The 17150-nt window shown below is 38.3% G+C and overlaps 1 protein-coding gene across 1 annotated transcript in view; it reads left to right on the plus strand.

The window, feature by feature from the left end:
* Positions 1-17150, plus strand: part of BARD1 (BRCA1 associated RING domain 1) — a 46165-nt gene that overhangs the window by 984 nt on the left and 28031 nt on the right. The window contains exons 3-4 of the mRNA XM_085299320.1: positions 2869-3014; positions 11350-12350. Coding sequence (XP_085155446.1) covers positions 2869-3014; positions 11350-12350 — 1147 coding nt within the window. The remainder of the gene's footprint in view (positions 1-2868; positions 3015-11349; positions 12351-17150) is intronic.

Here is a 17150-nt window from a genome sequence, read left to right on the forward strand (position 1 = left end):
ACCTTAAACAGTTGCCTGTTGGAATTCTTCAGAAATTTTGGTGAAACAGACGCACACAGTCCATGAAGATGGTATGTCTTTTATAGAGGTGAGGATAAGCATCTCCAAATCTCTGTTCTTAATCCAGCTGGGGCATGTGGTGTTGCCTCTTGTTTGTATGGTAATCACTATGCCATAAAAGTAGAAAGGCCTTCTCTCTGTGCTGGCTTTGTATTTACTGCCTGTCTCCAGCTACACATTTCTCATGGGTAGGCATGAAGACCAAAGTAGTAGTGAAAGGTATTTTCTTAAGAAGTAATAGGTTAAAGAGTAGTAATGATGCAATTGGCATCCTTGGCCACAGGATTGATCTGTTAAGACCTGCAAGTGATTTACTTCTATCCAGATATTTAGGTTCTTTCCTAGGTTTGGTCATTAATTGCTCTAGAAACTTTTGCCTTCTGAAGCAATTTTCGTGTTCCCTTTTTCCTTTTGTACTTTGTGCCCACAGAGTATATGGTGAAATATCCCCCAGAAACTTGTACAGGTTTTTATAAATGTGTTGATGGCTATATTATGTTTTTGACAGGTGTAATGTGGATGGCTGAAGGGTAGTGTATGAGTGGTTTAATAAATGTGTTTTTGTAGTTGTCAGGCATCTAAAGCCTTGTGGTTTTATTCTGGATAACATTTGTATAATTTGGATGATAGATCTTCAAGAACACTCATTTTTTGAAGTACTTCTTTAGAAAAGTTTTTCAAGACATCGCAAGATGTGGTTCGTTTCAATAAAGCTGGAAAGAATAGTGGATAGTCTTAAGCATTCACTGACAGCTATTTCATACACCAGAAAAAGCTTATTTGCTGGTATCCAAGTTACTGTTATACAGTGATCCTTTCTTCTTTGTGTGTCTGACCTTTTAGTCATCAATTTCAATGTCTCCTTTCATGGCAGGGTCTTGCATGGTGGCTTATTTTATTTATTTTTTAATTAAGCCTAAGGAAATCCAGATTAATTTGTTCCCTAACAAGTTTGTTAGGGAGTGGGTTGAATTGTCAATTTTCTGATGTGAATTTATTCTGCTCCATTGCTAAATAAAGACACTTTGTTAATATACTTGGGAAGCAGTGGATAAATGGCCATAGAAGGCTTCTGATGTATGAGGTGAAGTATGTGAAAGTAATGAACTGCAGTAATCAGGTCACACAATGTAAATGCTTTTCCCTCAGCATGGTTTTTGTTATGGGTGAGGATATTTATTAAGATCAGTTCCTGCAGCTTTGTCTGAGTAGTTCTACTTAGTTATAGTTAATGGATAATGACTGTAAAACCCCAATAGCTAGAAATAATTGGGAAATGTGGTGGTATAAAAGCCATTCCTTATTTCCCTTACACTACCTTTTACTTGGGACAGACTCGGGAGACCTGAGGCCAACTTTTTTAGAGAATGAGAGCTGCTTGATTCTCATCTTTGCTTTAAGTGACTTGTCCATATCATCCGGAATATGTCAAAGCCGAGAGCTCCGCTTCAATCCCCATCATCGCAGCAGTGCCTTAACGGCTACATCCTTTGCCCTCTCAGTGCAGGCTTCGTACAGTACAAACCACAAACATCTAGTAGCACTCTTTTATCACGTAGATTTCCCATTTTGAAATTAATTGAAGATGGGAGATTGTGTGTTGTTAGAGGCAGAGACTTTTCTGAGGTGCTCTCTGCACTGGCATAACTCTCTGCTTATGGGAGGCAGTAGTAGTGATACTATTTGTGATATTGTTAAATGATACGCTTTGTTTTTTTTTTTTTTTGGGGGGGGGGGGGGGTGCATGACTGTCCATTAGCTTCCAAGCTGGCTATATCTTTTCAGTCTAGATGCATAGACTTTGATCTTTCTGTCCTGATAACAGGGCTCTGATATCACTTACATGCTGCTGGTTTGCATGTTTAGCATGGCCTGATAACATTCACAGTAATAGCCAAAGCTATAAAATTGAGCCTTGGTGGTAAGGTAATAAACAAGGAGACTTCTGAAATTCATTCAGTCTTGGGTAAGTGAAGTCATAGCTCTTTTTATATGCAAGGATAGATAGGAGGTTTTTTCTTTTCTTTTTTTTTTTTTTTTAAAAAAAAGGTGGTACCTACCTAATGCAATTCAGATAGCAGATCAGTCTTCTCATTGGGCTAATCAAAAGAATAAAGGATTTTAGGCTCATATAGGGAGAGCAGTATTACTAAGAAGCTACAAGCATTAAGTGGCCTTTACTAAATAAACCTAGGTTTTTCCCCTGGATCTTTGTCCAAGATAAATACTAAAGAAATCATGCAATATTCTGAATGCTTGCAGCTTCCTGTGGGATTTCTTAGAGAAGAATGTTCAGACAGGTGAAACTACGATATCAAGAAAATCTTAAGTAATAATAAGGAGAAGTGATAGTTCAGTATGGATTGGGTTCCTGTCACWCCGTTAAAAACAGAAGGCTGTTGAAGAGCAGACCTAGCTTTAGCTGAGGTATAAAAGAACATGGAGCTTTAACTGTTCAAGCATATTGTTAACCACAGACAATGAACAGAAATGGATGGTTAGCGTATTTTGAAAATTTTGATCAGCGCTTGAGTGTATGAGCATTGAATCAGAATCACAGAAAGATGCAAAGTTTTAATGACAGTCTCCTAAGAAGGTTTGGGATCTAGCTTGCTTAATTCTTTGCATGATTTGCTGTGATAAATGTATCCTCTCCTGCGTTTATGACGAGGTTTTGTGTGCTTTGCAGTGCTAGTTTGTCAATGTTAAAATTGGAGGTTCTTGCTGATGTTTTGGCTGTGAAGTGGTTGATAGCAAGTATAGCAGATAATTTATATTGGATGATGAATAACTACATTTGACTTTCAGATCTTGTGTGGGTGACTGCATTGGCAGAGAATGCCCAGTGTGCCACACGCCGGCCTGGGTGCAAGATGTGCAGATAAACCGGCAACTAGATAACATGATCCAACTTTGCAGCAAACTGCGGCATCTGCTGGGTGAGGACACCTCAGGTAAGAGCAAATCTGGGTCTCTGACATCCGTTGAATCCATACTGCTCTGCTCCATTTCATGTGCTTTTAGAGAACAAGCAATGCAGCCCTATTTAAGATTCTGAAAGGCTGTTCTGAATCAGGTTTGGAAATTTGATTTGGAGAGAGCTGTCTGCATGGATTGCTCATTCTTCAAATCTGTTTTACTAAGAAATCTGTGTGAGCAGGTTAGTCCATAATTCATTAGAATCTGTCTTCCAAAATTAGATGAAGGTAGGATACGTTCCAAAGTCACGTGGCAGCTAGTTGCATAAACCAGATGGACACAAGTTGTCTTGGTGCTCCTCGGGGAGTGCAAATGTGTAATATTTTGCAGTGTAACTTTCTTTAAGGGAGTCCTGTTAATGCACACATAGTGTCCCGGCAATCCTTGGTATAGGTTTTTGCACATGGTAACCTGTCTGTGCTCCCTGCCTAAAAGGGGAAGGAGCAGGTCTTTGTTTGGGATCAGAATGACATAAATGAACTGTCAGCTAGTTTCCTACAGTGGAAACTTGTCTCTGACTGCTAAAAATCATACTCTAGGAATTAGTCTCCTTTACCAAATTTTAGGCTGATTGTCAAAGTAGAAAACACGTATTCACCTACATTCGTTTCATTCATGTCTTTTCTGCAAGCACAGAGAGAAGCATTTTTTTTAATATCAAGTTTGAGAAAACATTAATTTAGCTGTCAGATACAGAAAAGGTAATTCTTCTTTTGTTGTTGTTTGCTAATATATTTGTCTGAATAAGAGGTTTTTTATTGTCTAATTCCTTCAGTACCTTCACATTTATTTAAGCAATAGCTCTTTGACATCAAAATATGTAGATATTACTGAAATGTTGAGGCTAGAAGCCTATGTCCAACTGCAACGGAATAAATTTTATAAAGATATGAAATCCTATGGTGATTAAATGTTCTAGAGCATAGAAAATGTAGATGTTGGCTTAAATGAGATTTCAGGGAAACATTTTAAGAGATGAAGGCTTTTCAAAGTATGGCTATAAGAGAATCTGAGAGGAGTTGCTTGTAATGTTATAAATACAGTATTTCAAATACAGTCTGTTACTGTTATTGTTTAGACATTTTGGAGAACTGTTTTAAATGGAAAAACTTGTATAAGTAACTTTGATCTGAATTTTCATTGTATAGACTTTATTTAATGCATTTAACCTCATAGTACATCTAAAAAGGCTTGCGTGGTGTGGTTAAAACAAAGAATGAAATAAGGCTGTCCTGTGTCTTTCCTTGTGTTTTAACTTTAACTCAATTTCTGTGTCTTTCCTTGTGTTTTAACTTTAACTCAATTTCTGTGTCTTTCCTTGTGTTTTAACTTTAACTCAATTTCTGTGTCTGCTTCTATAGAGATGGTTTTATTTAGAGTTAAAATTATGAGCTGATGTAGGAGATTACTTTATTACTTTTAGGCTTCATCCAGTACTAAGGATTAATGGTCTCTTGGATGCTTCATGCTTTAGTTATGGGGAAGAAGTCTACGAGATGATGATAGTTCACTGTCATAAATGCTTTGGATGCAGTAAGCAAATGTCCAGACCTCTAATGACAATCAATTATGTGTCACACTGTGACAAATCACAACATGCTGTACCTTCAGAGTTTTTTTTTTTTTTTTTCTTCCCAAGCTAATCCTTTAGGATTTTTTTGCCATTGTGAACTCCTCTGCCACATCTGTCACTCTCTGTGGACGTAAATGTCTTTAACTTAATAATTACAAAGTGAAACGTGTTTGAGTTTGGAGAATCAAGGCCTTTCTTATTATGGGGTGACTTTCAGGTTTTTAGAATGCTTTATTTTTACCAGATTCCTGCAGATTTTTTTTCTTTCTCCCTGAAAGGTCAGAAATTGTAATTTATGTTCCAGTAAAGAGAAACAGACTGAAAATTGATTTTTCTCTTGAAGAGAGAAAGAGAAGCAGTTGCAATAGGGATGTTTTTATATATTTTGTTTTATATACCTTTTGCATTTGTTTTGAGACAATTTTGGCTTGTCTTGAGGCTTCTGTTTGAGATCCCTTTTGACAGTGAAGTTTCTAAGGAAATGAGTCATACTACCCATCTTTTAGTCTAAAAAGACAGACTTAGCTCAGCAAGGAGTGTGTTTGTGTTGTCTTTAGAAACATGTAGAAATCCTGTGGTGTAAAAGGACAAGGTTGTGTTTGTGTTCTATATTTCACATATAGAAAGCCCCGTACCATCATGTTACACAGCTCATATGGGAGGGATCTCACTTGGTATCCCACTGGGACAGAGATACCTTTTTGTCAAACTGTTTGTTTTAAGAAGCAGCAGAAAATGATTTGGGAGAGACTGTACAAAACAGCTAATATTTCCATTTTAAATTAAAGGGAAGAAGAACAAAGGACATTACAGAATAATACCAGAGCACTGCAGTGGAATTGGCAAATAGAATGAGCATAGAAGTGGCTTGAAAATGCAAACTACAGGTAGCAAAAGCTGCATCTCAGAATTCATTCGTTAGTGTTATATCCTTAGCCTGTGGCAAGCTGAGGAAAACTGCAGCCTTTTCACTGCTGGTGTCTAGTGTTGTGCCTTTACAAGGGTAGCTACCCGTGGGATTGGGAAGCTGACTGGCTTCAAAGATGGGATGTTGGCAACATTAGAGCTAGAGATTTTGAGAAGCAAAGAGATTTTGTGGTTGATGCGATGTCAGGTACAAACCGATCCATAGGTACCAGTTCAACGAAAGCTGTTGATATGTTGGAGGATAGACTAATGTAAAAAAAAAAAGGGCGGGGGGCAGGTCCTTCAAAAGGAGTGAATTAATACTGCCCTGAGCTTTTGCTGGTGGAGTTACAGCTGCGAAAGTGGAGGCCAGAATGAGTCTTTCTCCTATTAACTGAATGACTATTTTCAACAGAGCAAGAATGACATAGGGGCAAAGCTTTTGGTGCTGATAAACAGTATGGGAGACTAGAGAAAAGGTAATGCTGCAGTTCTGTCTGGAGCTGTGTATTTGCAGCACTGAGGAAGTTACATGGACTGTGGCAAGATGTTTCTGTTGGCTTCCTGGGTTTTACCTTTTTTATGGGACAAGCTTTTTCCCTCTGTTCTTCTCGGCAGCTACCTTTGGAAGCTGCTGTTAACATTTCTTCTGTTTCAGTCTAGGCAAGAGTTTTCTTCTTCGTGACTGAGGGAAGAAAGGCCTAAGCCAAAGAATAGAAGAAATGCTCTTGTGAACATAGAGCAATTTAAGACATTTTCCTCCTCTTTGAGTGAGACATGAGGATGCGTCAAGTTCACTTCAATGTGGGACAAGATTAAACAGACTTTTATTACTTCATCCCGAAACAGATGGGGACATGCAAGTAATTGGCAACTGCATCTCAGTTTAAAATGATTTGATAAGTCTGTAAGGGCATGCCTCTCTCTGTTCAAACTTCTCTTCAGCTTGCATGCAACTCTAAAAGAAAAAGGTCTCCTCAATTGCTAGGTAAAGTGCTGTAAATCTAGGAAGAAATAGGATCTAAATTTTTTTTAAAGAGGTTTCATATCGTACATTAAATGTACTGAAACAGATTGTGCCTGAAGGTAGCAATACATGTAGTCAGTTTACCTCACCATGAGATGAGGGTGTGATTTTTGAATGTGTGTGTAAGTAATTAAGTTCAGATTTTCAACTTAGTTTTGAAGCTGTTCTGTTTAGCCAGTAAAGGATCTAGAATGCTTTGTTTTAAAAGATTAAGTACATCTTAAACTTCCAATATGGTAATTACAAACTTTCTAGCAGAAAGATATTAAGCATCTTTAGCTACTGCAGCAACTACCATATCGTCAGCACAATGACTAGTATTGAATGGTCTGGTCTCTCTTTCAGCTTCCTGTAGAGTACAAATGTCCTCTTCTTTGGGGAGGAGGAAAGGAATTGTTAGTCCTTGGATTATTTTCACTTCCTGTCTGGCATCCCTCAGGAGTTGCAGGACTTTTTTTTTCATCCTGTTTGATGATTCCCTTTCCAAGTGAAACTTATGACCTGCAATTGCTCTAAAATGTAAAATTACTGTAATTAAGGTGGGTAATTAGGAAGAACTTGTTGAATCATGGACATAGTATATAGCATACTAGAGATAAAGAAGGTTGATTTACAGTAATGCTTTTCAGAACGAGTTTCTAAATACTTCAGCAGATTTTTCTCAGATTGATGCACTTCAAAAAGAAATTCTCATAGATTCTTCTGACTGCCATTTATAGATAATTTTACCTTATTCTTCATAACATAATCTACCTCAGACTAAGAGAGACAAACTGAAAGGGTTTTATTTTCTCTTCCCTCTTTCTTTAATAGAACTAGACCTTGCAGATTATAGTCAAATCTTCCTAAGCTCATGTTGATGATGGTGGACAAAGACAGATTAACTTTGATTAGCCTTTCTAGCATCACAATTTAGTTTCTTCTCGTTTACTGAAGTGGAAGGGAAGATGCTGAACTCCTGCTGTAATAGATTACACTGCGTTTCATGTGTGCTATGACATTTTTCATAATAGCTAAAGATGAGTGTTTGAATGGCTGGAATTTCCCCCCCCACCCCCACCTCCCCCCGGTGTTGAATACTTAACTTGCAAAATAATCATTCTTCAGTGAAGGCACTAATGTTGCACAGATGGTACCAAAGCACTTCCCTTTGATTTTTAATAAGGGACTAGTTTGTCAAAGAGATTTCTCAACTTCTGTTCTGAAACCCATAATAGAGAATAATTTGAAAGGCACACAATGTGCATCATTATATTCTTTTGATGCAGATTGATGATAGCTAAATCACATTTTCTAATTGCTTCTTTTTTTTCCTGCTCTAGTCTGTTATTGCATCACTGCAGAACTTGGAAATACAGTTCTCCAGTTACAAGGCGCCGTGTAGCTCCTAAAATTTTTGTCTATTCTGAACGCTTTTAACACTCAAGGAGCTGAATTTTAGTAAATGTCAGCATGAAGAAACCCGTGTTCATTATGTGCAAATAAGTAATTCAGTGAATAGACTTCAGTTAGCACATCATGTATATGAATGTAACATTTAATACATAGGGAGTGCGAAGTAACTTCATCGCAATTACTGTAGGCTTGTTCTAATACTGACTACTGCTGCAGATTATTTTATGCATTTGCAATAGTGCAAGAACAATCTAAACTTAATGAGGAAGGCTGTACTGATTTACCTTGGGATGGGGAAGTAATTTATAGTATGTATTAACGAGCAGAATTAAATCTTAATCACAGCCATTTTTTTCATTCCTGTTGAGATGCAAGCTCTAATTGACTTCCAAGTTGGAGGCAGCAAAATTTCTTTTGGTTTTATTTTTCTATGAGCTATTTTCTCTGAAGGTAGTTCAACTACACTTAGCTATCAGATAATATCCTCTTTAAATAAATGAACATTTCCTATTAAACTGCAAGAACTTCCCTTCAGTTTCTTAGCAGTGTCTACTCCCTCTCTCTGAGCTTTGGGTCCATCAAAGGATTAGACTTTCAGGGACGGGTAAAATTGCCACTTGTTCTTATTGCCTCTCCTCTTTATCTGAATGCACTTGGGAAATGGAGGAAAGGGGAAGCAGAGTATGAGAGTAACCTTTCTTTTCAGCTGCTATGCATAGCTGTTCAAATAAAGTTGATATTAGGTGTGAATTAATCTGAAAGATGCTGTTTTTGGAGGATGGTCCAGAAACAGCATCATGGTAGAAATGCTAGTAGCTTCCCTGGTAGGTTGTGGAGGTTCCCTAGGTTTGCATGGTTGACCTCTCAGTATGTGACAGGAGATGCCTTTTGCAATATAGATGACTCTTGATCATATTCCATGAATGAATATGCCTTCCCTCCTTTAAAATGTGCTACATCCCTTGTATACCTAAAGAAATTGCACATAAAAACCATCCTAGGAGAGTATTTGTTTGGTTTATTTTTTTAGCAAGTTTTTAATAACCTGACTAGTATGTCCCTGCTGAGCAACCAGTAATGAACAGCCCAGTTTAAGAATCCGTGTGATCGATTGATTTTATTTTTCACAAGCTCTCTTGGCTGCCACAAGCCAAAGTGGTATATGCGTAGCTTCCAGTGTATATACTTAATTGTGTTATGCTACTTTAGATCCCACTTCTGAAGGACAGTGGCTTTGATTGCATTTGTCACTTGGAATTTTAGGTCTTATTGTGGTATACGCATCAAACAAATTTTGGCCGTCGCAAAATTGTTGCAGAAATCGCTTTTGCAAGCTGATTTCATTCTTGCAGTTTACTTGCAGATGACTGATGGTTCTAGCAAGGTAAATATTTTGGAAGAAAATCTGCTAGCTGCGTAAACAGTGAAGGCTAGACAAGTAAATAGTAACTATGTTTTATATCTTGCATCTGTTTGTAATCAAGCTTTTCCTTTTTTTAGATGTTGATTGTTGGAATGAAATTGGATATGGTATCTTTCTGAAGGCTAGCTAGTCGGGGATTTTAGTCTCAGTTTCAGTGCTCTTTTCTGTTTGCACCAAGCCCTGCCCTAAAGGAAAACCAAATAGCTGCGGTTCTCTACATGACAACTGTCTTGCCTGTGTGCTGTAGTTTCTATTGGATACCCAAATGATTGATTAGCTAGCCTCAAGCTGTGTTCTTAAAGGTAATTTTAGTCTGATGCCTTACATATCTCACTAGCTGAGTCTCCCAATATCACGCATATTTCAATTCAAGAGAAGTAGAGTAATACAAATCAAGATTGAGGAAACATTTAACCTTGCAGTGTTTATTTTGTTGTTCAGTGACTAGCTACACAATTCTGCTTTAAGTAAAATAATTTCAGAGTTTGTTTTTTTGTGGGTTAGGAGTTGGGACTGTGTTTTGTCTGATACTGTGATTTATTACAGCTTGATATGGAAAATAGATTGTAGTTACCAACACTAAAAATAGGAGAGAAGGTATGGAGAAGAAAAATTATTGTTACAGAGTTAATTCATTGAAAAATAAGCATTGCAGAGAGTCTCTAAGACTTCTAATACTCAGTGCTTTGCATAAATTTTTACTTCCAGGATATTTAAAAAGAAAAAACTTAGTGCTATTTTTTTAAAAAAAGTAATAATACTCTACCTGCCGCACTAGGCAAAATAAATACTAGTTTCATGATTCTGATCATTACACATCACCAAGGAGACTTTTGTGAATGGATAGTTTAGTCCCTGTGGTTGGAGGCAACCAAAAGGATGAGATACGCTCAGTGCTCAGATGTCCCAAGATCCATAGTTTCACACAGTGATAAGGCTCACGTTTATGTCGGGGAAACTTGTAACCTAAAACAAGCTGGGTTTCCAAGAAAGAATCTGTAAGGACTAATTGTTAGCACTCACCAGCACTGAGAAAGATGTCAAATTAGTTGCTAACTCACTCTGTACGTAGTCATAAGCCATTGAGGAGACTGTTTATAGCTCCTGTTTTCAACTATTACTTTATGCATGGGTACTACAGGATTTTCATTGCGTTTATTTAAAGAAAAATTTAAGATTGTAAAGTGTAACTTACTAYCACGGGGTAAAGGATGAAATAAGGCACAATTACTTAAATTTTGTATATTCCTCTGATTCATCCACTGAATCTGTGGAATTAGTCGAAGTCTGTCAGGAAGTTTTAATGCTTTATAAGGATGTTATGTTTGACAGTGTAGTTGCAGTTGCTCTCCTTCTAAGTGTGTGAAATTTCTGTTCATTTTGTGTGTGTACACTTTTTGCTATTGAGACTTGGCTAGGATTGTACATCTCCAAATGGATAAACAGTATTAACTAAATCATTTGCTTTTCTGAAGTGTCCTGTACTGAACTGATGTGAGCGTTACTCTGACTGTTGAATTGTTAACGCTTCTTATGAACTCTAAATCTTTTTAGAAAAATGTGTATCTGTGTGCTGTGTGTGTGTGCAGCCTAATTTTCCTAGTCTCCTTAGTTAAACCTATTTCCGAATAAGATTCAGTTGGAGGGCCAATTTCTTTTCTCTGTAACCTGATCAAAGCTCTGGTGTGCATGTGCTGCTTCATGAACCCAAAGTGTTGAGGAAACTACCCTCCTAGGATGCTCACTTGCCTAGCAGGTAACTTTAGCTACATTTGGGATCTCTGAACTCTAGGTGCTGTGGATTTTTTTCTTCCTTTGTTGATCTTGCCAACTCAGTTAAAGCCATTCTATATCTTATCAAAAGAAATGAAGGCAGTCAGAGGTTGTATTTAGTAACCCTTCACCAGTTGTTAGTTTGTATTTTTTTTGATGTGTGTTCTGCTGAAGCGTACTTTGCAAACTTTTTTTCTTCCCTGCCCCACTTAGATTCAGCAGAAGATACATCTGCACCAAAAAACCCAGACTGTGAAACAAAGAGTAAGAAGGAGCAGGTAAAGATGTGGTTCAGCCCAAGAAGTAGGAAGATCAGATGTGTCCTGAACAAGAGTCAGCCAGCGACTAAAAGCAATAATGTTTGTCAAGATCCATCTTCAATTTATGATTTCTTTCCTTCTCCACCTCATGAAGAGCCTTCCAAGCAGGTCAAAAAGCCAACACAGAAACCGAGCAAGAAGAAGAAGAAAAAACGTCTAGCACACATCAACAAAGTGTGGGGTGTGGAGAAGCTTGAGCAGAAAGGAGCAGTTGAGGAGAAAACCTCCAATAAGGAAAAGTGTGTGATTATTTGCAGTCAACCAGTAGTCTTAGGCACCCCAGAACTAAAGAGCCCTGAGGAGGCACTTCAGCAGGAATCTGTAAAGGAAACAGACTCCAGCAGAAATATAGAAATATCCCCACAAGGAAGATCCTCAGAGAAGAAAGATACCAATGAGGTTGCGTGTCCTGAGGTACAAGGCAGCAAGGAAGGAGTTTGTGCTCCAGAGAAACCACTGGGAGTAGAAAATGAAGTTACGCCTTTAAAACGTGGAAGGGAACAATTCAGACTTCCAGTTACTTCTCAGTCTAAAAGACCAAGAAGATCAGAGAGGAATATTATTAGGAATTCAGGCAGTCAAGAGGCTTACTTAGAGGAGTTACCTCAGGGCTATCCCATTTCCCCAGCAGCTGAAAACAGAAGTCCGGTTCATGTTTCTTCCTCTGTATCAAAGCTTGCTGGTGACACCTTAATGAAGACAAGAAGCTCCGCAGTCTCTCAAGAAATAAATAGTCCTCCACTTCCAAAAATTCCCTCTACTCCATCTACTTCTAAGACTTGTAATCAAATAGGAATACCACACAGTCCTTCTGTGTTGAGGTCCCCTGGTAGTAACACGATTGCCAGAAGAAATTACAAAGGAGAGACTTTGCTCCATGTTGCTTCCATCAAGGTAGGACTGTCATCTTTTATTTCAACTTACAGCAAAGATTTAAAAAGACAATGCTATATTAAAAATATCAAAACCATTTATTTCAGCCCATCCTGTCCTGGAGTGGGAGGAGGTGATGGGGACTTTTGTGATCTTGGTCTTCTAGGTAGAGAGTTCCCAGACTGACTTTTTAAACTTCACAAAGTAGTGACTGTGGGAATGCTTAAATATAGCTATCCTTGAATTTCAGTGTCAGTTATACTTATGAATTCTGGGAAGTAATAATCAAATAGTTTGGCCTTACATGGCAGAAGGTGGTCTTTGTGATCTGTTAAAACTTAGGAGTTTAGCTGGGTATTTCAAATCTCACTGACTGATCCTAATAAGTTTCAACCTGACCTGAAAACACAGCCAGGACAGGATTTGAATTATTTGTGTGATATCTGCTAAGGTTGCACAGATTTATTTTTAAGTATTCCATAATCTTTGAGCTCTTCCATCTGATGCTAGTGTTAGCTCAAGAAGAACAAAATGCTGCAGCCTGGGATTCCTCTGCTGTTGTCTGACCTGAACACTGTCCCCCAGATAATATAGGCAGAGTACAAAGACAGAGTCAGGATGTTTGTTGTAGACTTTGCTTTTATGTAGGCTTTGTTTTAGTCTTGCAATGACACCTCCGCTTATTTTGCTGATGAAATTCTACCTCTGCAGAAAATAGCTAAGATGATAACTTCATGGGCTTTGCAACAGTTTTCTTTCCCCTATTGCTATGTAGAAGCTGCACATAGATGAGGGAATTTGAATGCTTGCAGTCAAATTCCTCAAATGCACCAAATAAGCAAGTAAGGTCTAAAAATACTGTGAATCTTTCCTGTGAGGTCATTTCAAAGAGTTAGTATGTCTAAGTTGCCACACTACCTTGTGCTAAATCATAATACAGAAATATAGCATTGTTAATAAAATGCCTGCACCGGGAGAAATGATTCATCTGTAAGTATGCTGATACTTACATAGCACTCTATTTGTGGAGACAAGGAATTTTCTTGATAAATAACTATCTCCCTCTCAGTATTATTTTAATAAGCTGCTTCTCTTGCTATTGTTATCTGTCTTCCCAAGTCCACTTTAATTACTAAAGCACTGTGCCCAAATTATGCTTCCATGTTTTGCTGGGAATTTCTAAACAATACTTTCATGACTGCTTCTGAAAATTGCGCTACCTTGGTAAGTTTTCACACAGGCCTGGTTTCTGGCATTGTCAGATACATTTTTGGTAAGCAAGTGCTACAGCTAAGAAGAGAGAATGTGCAGCTTATTGGGAAATTTGGAGTAAATGTAGTGATATGACAAGCAGTTGGTTTTTGACTGCAAAGGATTTTGAAGATAAACATGGAAGAAAACTCAGCTGATGTTTTAGCCATCATATGTTTGTTCTCTGTCTATTCAAGGTTAGTAGTATAGCTGGCACTGCTTGTTGGCTTTGCTGCAGCATTGGCAGCAGAGTGGTAGAGCTCTTCTGGTAGGTGAAAAGCTGAACTCCATCTGCAGCGAAGGTGATGGGGGGCCTGACACCTGAATAAGAGGGGTTTCTTTTTTGAGTAGGTATGGTGGTGTAGATTTTTTTTCTTTTTTGTTAGTCCAAGATATAAATTCATATCTGCAGTGTTTTGTTTTTTTCCTTCTATGATTATTGAGCTAGAAGTGGGAAGTTGATCCTACTCTTTGTTAGTACTGCTATATTATTAATCCCTTAATTCCATTTGCACTAAGAGATGCTTGTTAGTAAAGCTTGGTTAACTAGCTAGGGCTTCATGGTGATCCTAAAGCCACTGCTGTCTTTCAAATATAATAGTTAAAGTAAGGCAAGGAGAGTGATATTCTAGTTGTGGTCTTAGATCAGTTACATGTGTCTTCAAGTCATAGGACTACTAAACTTCAGATTTGATTCAGAGAAAGCTGTTCCGCTGTCTCTGAACCTCAGCTCCTGTCCTGTAGGAGGAGGTAACGTGGGTTATCTCGTCTGCATTCTTTGTTCTTGTTGCATAGTTTTGTTACTAGGAGTATGTTAGGGCATTCTTAGGAAATTGCTGTTACCTGACAGCCGATAAAAATGTGTGCAGTTACTAGCACATGGCAACGGGGATTAAGCCCAGTTTGCTCAGGGTAGCGTGTATGTGAGGAGTTAGTCTTTCCAGAGAGTATTGGTGATGGCTTTGGTAGCTTTTTATTTTGCACAGCCAAGGATCTGACAGGGGCAGGTGGCGAATGCAAGAAAAAAACAACAACAACAGAAAACAAAATACAAAAGTTATTGCGTGCTTCATCTTCAGTATAACCTGTGTGTTTCTCCGACCCTGTAAAACCCTGCTACTCCTTGTTACAAGCAGTGGAACTCATTAATTTGTCTCTTAAGAGAAGCTGGTCTTGAAAATATTATGCTTTGCTCTGTGTATGTTCACACAGTGTGTTTTTTTTTTTTTTTAATAATCCCATTGGATCTTCTGTTTCTGGAAGAAGTGTTTTTAATCCTGATCTGTTTTATATAAACATTTTTTTATTTTCCATAGGCAACCATGTTTTTCTATGTGTGTAACAGGAAGCAGTTTTGTAGCTGCTCTCCTGAAAATGGAATGAAGTCTAATTCTCCAGGACTTCATTAATTATGAGATGTATCTGTATTATGGTCTAATATCCTGAATTTATTCAAAATTGAGTTCTGTCTTTTTGCTCTTATTTAAGAGATGATTATCATTATTGGGTATTAAAATTAAGTGCTCTTCCAAATGATTCTGAGGGATTGTCCCAGTTTACTGCTTCTACTCTAATGATAAACTTATTGAAATCAAAGTGGTTCTCAAAAAAAGATTCTAATGTGAATGAGCTTAATGCCAAGTAAATTAAAGTAAATGCAGCTCTTCCCATAGTAAACAGCAATCATGTTGATCTTCCATAATCATTAGAGAAAAAACTTCTAATCAGTTAAAATACAAAATGTGGCCTATTGCATTTCTGATGGTCTAAACTGATGGGAAATTGCTCCATCAACACCTCTTCCATATCTGAAGTTTTATGCTAAAATAATGAGTGGCTCACAGCTGGCTTGGCTGTCTCTACCTGTGAGATGATTACAAAATACAACACTCCACTACTTAACTTGTTAGTACAGAGGCTTAAATCTGCTTTGGAGACAAAAATCCTTTATGCTTCTTTGATGAAGTCTTTCAAGTTTTATTTGTGTCTGCATTTCTTCTGCCTTCTGCTGTGAAAAGGCAGCTGATGGGGAGGTTCACAGTGTGCTATTGCTGCTGTTACAAATGCTGTGAAGAAGGAGGAGAAAAAACTGCAGTGCAACAAGGTAATGGCTACAGTATTAGAGAAGTGAATATGACAAAGTTGGGGGAAGGTTTTGATTTTTATGCCCTCAGTTAGAATCAGTTAGGCAGAGTTGTCATCCTTCTGAGGAAAGAGAAAATTGCATCTATCCAGAATATCTGGTTAGTCTGAGGCTAGAGCAAAGGAATGCTGGGACTACTCTGGTGGTTCTCTTCTCTTCCAGGGACCTGTAGTTTTGACAGCTGACCAAGAGGGACTTCCTAAAGGCTTCATCCACAGCAAGCCTGCTGTACTGGATTCTGTGTCTTCATTATATTTAGTGCTGCCGTAACTATTAGATAATTCCTTGTGAGCCTGTGAGATCCTTCTTCCTTATTGCTATGTTACTGTGAGGAAAGGAGAGAGAGAGAAGGACTTCTGTGGGATTTGTGAGCGTATGATAGCCAGTGGCAGAATATATTTTAACTCTTATTTCAGGGAATCTCTGACCACGTCAGCTGTGCAGTCTAGTTCTTCCTTTTGGGTACCAGGTGAGTCATGCAAGTACTCTGGACATAATATCTCCCCTGCTGCCTTTCCTCTTGGACTTTTAGGTAGTTAGCTGTGTGCAGGTGCAAGAGGAGAGTTGTGCTGCTGCATGGGCAGATGCTGTCCATCCTTGCCTTTTCCCCAGGGCTGGAATCATCACTCCTGCCAGCTAGTTTGCAGCAAACTAATGCATTGCTTTGGCAGAGGTCTGTCTTCCAAGCCTTGTTGTGACTTAGCTGTGTGCACATAACATCCCTCTCTCTGGAGAGGAGAGGGCTGTTAGCAGAAAGCAGCAGGATGGCGCAGTCCTGAGACTGACACAAAGTTGTAGTTAGACTCCATAAAGTTAAAGCCAAGCGGTGTAGGAGTGGCAAGCAGCCCCCTTGATTATGGGTACTGTCCAGTAGGTAGCTTAGGACAAAAACAAAGTGGTGTAACTGTTTAAAATGCAGACCTTAAGAATACAGAAATTGGCCAGGATCAAAGTAATCAGTCTTCCCAAATACGGATTTGAAAGCTTAGAAACAAGTTGCCGTTTCTTTTTTTTTTTTAATGAAGTTTGTTACTTCTTTTGAGGTGAGTGAGACTTAACAGAATGAAAACATTCAAGGAGTTACAAATGACTGTGCTGAACCCTTAGGCTTACTAGTCAGCTGGGTAGAAAAAAAATAGAGAAATTTGAGGCGAGAAACTCACTGTTTCCTGGAAACAGTCAGTTGGAGCATTCACAGTTCCTGCAAGGTCTCTGATTTGTTTTTGCCCCCTCTCACTACTTACCTTGATTTGTAGGTAACCTAGCTTCCCTCCTCCTGTGCCATAACTTAATGAGTAAATGTATTTGGGTTTGAGGAGTTTTTTGTTTACCTTGCTTCACCTAAAGTTAGATATTCAGGTATTTTAGCAGATAAAGGGATGAGTGGTTGTTTGTTATGGTGCAGGTTTTTGGCTTCGTCTTTTTTT

Source organism: Rhea americana, unplaced genomic scaffold, assembly GCF_003343005.1.
Source record: "Rhea americana isolate MKP2758 unplaced genomic scaffold, rheAme1 scaffold_15, whole genome shotgun sequence".
NCBI lineage: Eukaryota > Metazoa > Chordata > Aves > Rheiformes > Rheidae > Rhea > Rhea americana.